Here is a 7,347-nt window from a genome sequence, read left to right as displayed (position 1 = left end):
TAATGCAAGTGCTTGCATTTGCAAGCTAGCTAACTTGCTTCTAGCTAAGGCAACACATTTTCATTAGTGTTGCCGTTGTGACATAAGTTTGGTTTATGTGTGGTCTGTGATAGCGGTCAGATGTTGGTGATAATTGCCTATGTCCGTTTGCATTTCACTGTTTAAAAAGAAGACAAAGACGAAGACGTGGTTAAAAAAAAGAAAAGAAATGCTGCTGACATTTCCGATAAGTGTAAAATGGCAGTGCGCAATTTGAAACAACCCTGCTGAGATTAGTGCACTCCACAAGAAGCACATAGTGTACTACATTAAAGTGTATTAATAGAGGTATGCAATTTGAGACACACCTGAGGTTACCAGGAGTGTAAAATTGCTGACTAATTTCCTGGTTTTGGGAATCATTCCTCCACCACTCTATTTAGCTCCCTTCCCTAGCTTAACAAATGAGTGCGCCACAGCCTCATGAGGACAGTAATGTCAGTCTCCAATTATTTTTTACCAGGTGATAGCCAGCATTGTATGTGGGGTCCATGTGGGTAGTAAATAGGCTGAAAAATGGACCCTGTATGGGATTGTTCATGGCTATTGGCATCACCACTGCATAGTTACACTCTTGAATTCATGGTGGAAATAAAACATATGTGATTTTAACTACTTCAGTGAATAGCCAATATTAGCAAAATGATATTGAGTTGATCTTTGATTATCAGGACAATATTGTTTTGTTGACATTACCCAGTCCTCGCAGCTGCTGAAAAAAATGTTTAGACCTTTTGCTGTGAAAAAGAAAGTTCTCAATGAGTGTAGGCTATTGTATAGTGTGAAGCTGTTCTTTGGAACTCACTTTTCATGATAAACTACAAGTCCCAGCACCGCTCTATTTCTCGATTCATCCTGATTTCTGAGTAGTGACACGTCACCTCACGTCACTACCGCACCTGCGCAGCCATCTTGAGCCTCTAGCAAGCAACGGACACAGAAAGGCAGAAAATAGGAGTAAAATACAACAGCCTAACCTGAGGAAACAGGGATATGTCCCCTAGAATCAAGGACATATGAAACATTAAAGGTCGAATACAGCGGAACGACCACGGGACAGTGACGGAGACTGTAAAACAGCCATCTAAGTGCCTCGGATACCCGGACCTACAAGTCATCTTTTTACCGGAGTAGGAAGGAAGAGTCGAGTCGCCGACAGAAAAACACATCCAGAGTGAAACCATGAATCCCGAATAGTGAGTTTGAACGTTACATTAAACGCGCTCCATTGTAAGGCAGCCACTGGTATGTTCTGTCAGGATTCATTATGATAGGTGGTTTATGGTGTAACCTTTTATAAATAATTCGGGCTAATTGTTTTGGCATTAAATGTATTGTCAAACACCAGCTAGCTGGCTCTCGTGAACAGGGCGCGGACAGCTTCTTTAATGTGTCAGTCTCGCGAACGTGTTTTCTTTAAACGTCAGCTGACAGTTTGCTCGTGCCTCACCGTGTCGACTGTGGCACGCGACCTTTCACGAGACAAATGAACAGTCCAGTGTGTGAAACTAGAGTGAAAATCATGCGGAGGGAACGCTGCCATACTTCAGTCCACAAACAAGAATGAAAACGTTAGCTTGACAATAACGTTACATGAAGTAATGGAGTAACGTGGATGTGGAATGGCTGACCTGTAGCCTCAGGACAGCCTAGCCTGTTGTTTTCTTCCATTGGGACACACATTAAGGTGTCGACTTAATGGGCAGTACACACAACACAACGATCGGCACTGTAAATGCGCCACAAATACATCATATCGGTCTCTATTTTTGTAAAAAAAACAACAGCTATTAGAATGGCTTCCCATTTACTACGAGGCTTGTGAGCAGAGTTAACTGTTGGCATTTAAATATAGATGTATTTACGTCTAACTATTTGGTAGGTGCCAACATTAAAACATGTTTACCAGGTAGTGATCTGGAATGCTGCTGTACCTGCTATGTGTGTTAATTTAATTGGGCTAAGATGACCAAACTGGCTTCTCTCGTATGCGGAGCGTGTTGGGGCTAACGCTAGATGATACGGCATGTAACAGATGTTTAACGGCTGACCTGCAGCCCTGAAATGAGAGGACACCCGGCCTGTCACCGAATCTCTCGGTCGGTGCTGAGACGTCTCGCTATAACAGCGGCTGTCCGGGAGCCGACAGTTGAATCCTCATGGAACCCTGTCTAACTAGCTTGGCTAACACCTCCACACCCTTAGCAGACAACATTTATTCCCCTGTATGTTTACACACACTGTATAACCTAGTCTCCTGTTAGATATGCTTTAATATTGCCTACCATAATATCACTTGGTCATGGTAAGGGACTGTTCGTTACTTTTGAAGGGGTGGTGCAAAAAGGGGGAGGCATGTCAAATAATATTTTAAGCACTGGAAAGGGACTTTTTATTTAATTTTGGCTTATGGGAGGGGCAGACAAATTTGAAAGGTTGCATTTTGTGTTTATTTTGCTCAACAAAATTACACCACTTACAGACAGAAACTGTATAAATTGATGACAACACACAGAGTTGACCATGAACAGGCCAGAGACACTTAACACGTATGCGCTGTACATGTCAAAGAACGCTCCTAAAACCTGAACAATAGTTCAGGGGGCAGCTTTTGCCTTTAATTGATAGGAGAGTCAAGTGTGAAAGGGGGGGGGCAGAGGGAGTGACATGCAGCAAAGGGCCACAAGCTGCAGTGGAATCTGGGCTGCGGTGGCAACAGCCTTGTTGAGGCGCCTGCTCTAACCACTAAGCCACTTAATTGGAAGATGCTACATTGGGAATAAAGCCAAATTCAGAATATCCAAACTGAATGTGCTGTTGACATGACTTGTATCAAATTCAGACTATTCGGGGAATATTAGGGTAAATCTCATGTCAGATTCATAATCTTGTTTACATATCCTATTTATAAATAGTTCTGGATTTAAATTATGATATTGCCAATTTCAGACTTTCTATGTGTTCTTGTATGGTGTTTTGATTTTGGACGGAATTTGAGAACTTTGGTTTCTTTTATTAAATGAACAATCAATCAATCAACCAATCAATCAATCAATCAATCAGTCAACTTTTATTTCATAGACTCAAGGTCCATTTAAAAGGCATACACACAGATAGATTTAAAAAAGGCACTCATACCAATATTTCCACATAGGTGACTGGTACCGCAAAGAGCAAAGGCTTTTGTAGAAAAACCAGTTCATGTTCCTCAAAGTAAGAAAATGTAAACTTTGTGTATCAACCAAAACTAAGTTACTTTCGGCAATAGTATTGAGAAGTTTCAAATGATACACACTGCCCTATTTATCTGTCATTAAAAGTTATTAACGTTACCACAGTGACTATTAGCTGGCAGGTTTGGTGTAATTGCCTTTTTCATATCACTCAGTATAAATATATTAAGATGGTCTTTCTGAATAATAACTGACTGACCCGTCCTGGTGATCCTCAGTGTCAGTCCACATCAACAGAAGCTGTAGCCATGTAGAAATGTGAACTGGGTTGATTGCAACAGTGCTGTTGCATCCAGTGTTTGTGAGATACACGACAGGTCTCAGTTTCCTATGACACAAGAATAGCAGTGGCATTGGGCAATTCTCTACAGCTGTCTGTGCTGTATCAAATTCATGTGATGTTTTCCTCTCAGAGAGTGGGTGGGGGATGTTGTTCCATCGTTTTGGGAGAACCTGCTGGTAGCAGGAGTGAGTATCAAACCTCAACAGAAAACATAAACAACATTTCTATTCTTAAAAATTAGGTTCCAAAAAGTATATCTTAGGTTTAGGTGCTGGAGGTCAGGAATGGCCACTAAACAAGTTTCAGATGATACCCAGTCCTAATTCCAGGGCCGGATTAACCTGCCGAAGGGCTCCACGGCACAAGTGTGTGCTTGGGCCCTGTTAACCCTCCCATTTCTCCCATTCTTTGGCCTTAGAAATTACTAACAGTAGTTGGCCAGAAAAGAAAAAAATCTGTACTCAAGGTTGTCTCACTAGCTTTCTCTGGAGCTTCTGGGTGGAAGCTCTCTGATGAAGAGCGCAGTGGGATGCAGTTGAAAGCTCCAGACAAAGCCATTAAGTGGACCTCTAACATACATTATGTAGTTTTTTGCCACCAGGGATCTCTCACTCAAAACAAAAGATAGAACAATGCCGATATTGTACTCAGTATTTCCCCAAAAGGATTCCGTCAGTGTTCATGTTGAGGAGATTTTAACTGGGAGCCAAATTATCTGCAGAGGTCTCTTCCTCTCCAAAACAAATGGTTCTGGTGATTTCAAACACAAATAAACCAGTTTAATGTTAAAAATCATCATTGCATTGCAGAGTGGCTGCTAGCCTAGTACCTGCTAATGTGTGCTTACCTTCTTTCTCTGATAACTTCACATCCAAATGTTGAGGAGGTTATTACTGGGAGCTGAATTATCCACAGAGGTCTCTTCCTCTCCAGAAACATACGGATTAGATTATTAAAACTGGTAAAAAATACTGAATAAAGCAGTTTCATGTTAAAATCTGTGTTTCTTTGGCCCTGTTTGGCATGGCAGGGGCCAAAGGAACTCATCAAGCTCATCAGGAGCTTGATGAGTTCAGGCTTTTCCTGATGAAGATCTAGTGACAGAAATGTCGCAATAACACTAACCCCCTGCTGTGTCGTCTCACGTCGCAGAGTCGACCAAAAAGTTGCACATAAATGCACTAAACTGACAGCCAGCAAGCATGTATGTTCTGCCCCTGTGTGAGAGGGCGTACCCCTCCATACCAACAGACGATGGTTGTCTGTAAGCGTCATTTAAAAAGGGGACCCAGAAGAACATCTTGACGCTAGTTAGCCAGTTAGCACATTAACAACAAAATCCACTGTTGAAAGAACAGAGAATATTAACCATGCGCCAGCAAGTAATAACACAAGCCATTAGGAAATGTTTCTGCTAAAGAGCTCATTGGCTAAAGAAAAATGATTCTTACCTCATATAACAACATTATTTTGACCTCATTCCCTCTCGACTTTGTCTCTGTTCACATTTCTCACTTCCATCCTTCTTCTCGTTGAGCTGAACTGCCAATCAGAGTAATGTCATTCACTGACAGAATCAGCTGTGTTGATTTAACATGCTAAATTCAACATACTGAATCGGCGGAAAAGAAGCTGAATAGTACTGACGAGGGCTAATGGTGCAGGACACACCGCACTGACGGTTACGGCAGACGCTCACCAACAGCACAACTTTGACCATTGGCTGACCGTCGGCTTTGTGTGTCAAGGCCTTTAGATAGCGTGTGGGTGTTTGTCTGCAAATTGTGTCCATCTCATCAATCTCCGATGCACCAGAATTGAAATAGCTTAGATGTGAGAAGTGTTCATTTGTTCTGAGCTTCTTACAGACGACCACAACCCTAAGACATGCGCAAAAGAGATATGATGCCACTGACAGGATGGCGACCAAATAACAGGGACCGTGTCCTTGATCAAAATTACAGACTTTTCAGGGTTTGAACATTGTTGGAAAAATATGGGATAATGTAACTACACAACTCTACGAAGTATATAATTTTGAAATTGTGAAAAATAGTTTTTAGACATTTTAATGCAGAAAATTTACATTTTATATCTTTAAGAAAGGAATTTTGTTTTCTTTCAAAACACCAAGAAAACGCAACATAAAAGGTAGCCTTCTCCCAAAGGCATAGGCTAAGAATTGATATTGGGGCTGATTGAGGTAAATTTTAATTAGCTAAAATAAGGCAGATTTAAATCCAGTCCTTTCTGTACTGTACTTTTTACGGCACTGACCTTCACTTTAACTGGTTAAAATGCTAAATGACATGGTTGGCAGATTATATTAGCTGTCACTAATTGTTTTTAAATTAAGTGACTGACTTGATGACAGAACAAAATGAACCTTGGCGGTTGTCCTTTTAAAGTGTTCTCAGTAGCCGGTGTCTGTACTTGGCCAGAGGGAAGAACCTAAAATCATAAGTGGACAGAGTGTCTCTGTCTTTTCAACTCCAACAGAATGATACGGTGTCTCAAGTAAAATGATCAGCTGCAGTTTGAGGAGTCATATTCTCTCAGTTAAACTTTCATTCATGTCATATCAACCATTAAATCCAAGAATATAACTGTAATTTGTTTTGAACCAGGGCTTTCAGTATTTAGTATTGAGTAGCTTGTGAAAAATAAGATGTTATTTCAGTGTGATACATATGAAATCAACATTTAGGTAAGTCTAAGTGTTGGATCAGACTCAGTATTGGGATCAGGGGCAAAACTTAAGCTAGACATCTGTAATAAAAGCACTAGACTGATAAATGCTGTCTCTTGAAACTAGAGATGCACTGATCCAATCTGCTGGATTAGTGTCATTTTATCGTACATAAAATAATTCCAGTGAGTTCCATACTGTAATCTGTGGAAATTTGCCAAAAAGAGAACCGTGTTGGATCAGTAATTGTTATTGGCACAGTCCCTGCTTGAAATTAGATTCTGACACCCTTTTCATGACAGGCCCTCAAGATCAGGTAATAAATCAGGACCCATCATAGCGTCCTCATCATGTCTACTCAGTTGCTATGATGCATAATCACAAACAAAATGCTTATTGAATTAGCATAAACAAGGTGACAGTAAACCTCGAGCTTTGGGGTCGATACCCTATATATTTATTATTGTTAAGAAGTCATACAATAAAACCCAAACCAACAATGAAGGTTTCCTAACAAGTAGTGTGTGTGTGTCTCAAATCATGTTCCTTTGCGCCACAGAGCTCTACTGTTGTCCAAAAACTATTAAAAACACATCAGTGAGCCCCACAGTTGCACTGGGTGACATGTTCCTTAATAACAATGAACACACACACACACACACACACACACACACACACACACAGTTTATTTCCATATACAGTTCTGATGGCAGTTACTAGAGCACCAAATGTGGATTAATCCACCCCTGAAAATAGTCCCCAGCAAATGCACTATTTGTTCCTGTTTGAATAATGTTTGCTGAAAAACTCTAGTGGGAAGCTGTTAAAGGAAATTACTAAGACTGTCTTAAATATGTAGCTATATATTTGTGGGCTGTTTTTAACCATAACATCTTCAGTTAGAACGAATGAGCTTGGGGCGCTACGGACCCCATGAAGGGTCACATCAGAGGGGGGTTCCCTTACAATATATTTTGCGTTCCCTCGCAATATGTTTTACATTTGGGGCGGCAGTAGCTCAGTCCATAGGGACTTGGGTTGGGAACCGGAGGGTCGCCTGTTCAAGTCCCCGTCCGGACCAAAATATGGAGCGTGGACTGGTA

The 7,347-nt window shown here is 41.0% G+C and overlaps 1 protein-coding gene across 1 annotated transcript in view; it reads left to right on the top strand.

Moving 5' to 3' along the window:
* The first annotated feature begins 931 nt into the window (after positions 1-931).
* The window catches only part of rab1ba (zRAB1B, member RAS oncogene family a), a 22,234-nt gene continuing 15,818 nt past the window's right edge, over positions 932-7,347 (top strand). The window contains exon 1 of the mRNA XM_050066509.1: positions 932-1,235. Coding sequence (XP_049922466.1) covers positions 1,222-1,235 — 14 coding nt within the window. The 5' untranslated portion in view covers positions 932-1,221. The remainder of the gene's footprint in view (positions 1,236-7,347) is intronic.

This window comes from Epinephelus moara, chromosome 17, assembly GCF_006386435.1.
Source record: "Epinephelus moara isolate mb chromosome 17, YSFRI_EMoa_1.0, whole genome shotgun sequence".
Taxonomy (NCBI): Eukaryota; Metazoa; Chordata; class Actinopteri; order Perciformes; family Serranidae; genus Epinephelus; species Epinephelus moara.
Note: the sequence above shows the minus strand (reverse complement) of the source record. Positions and strands in the feature narration are given on the sequence as shown.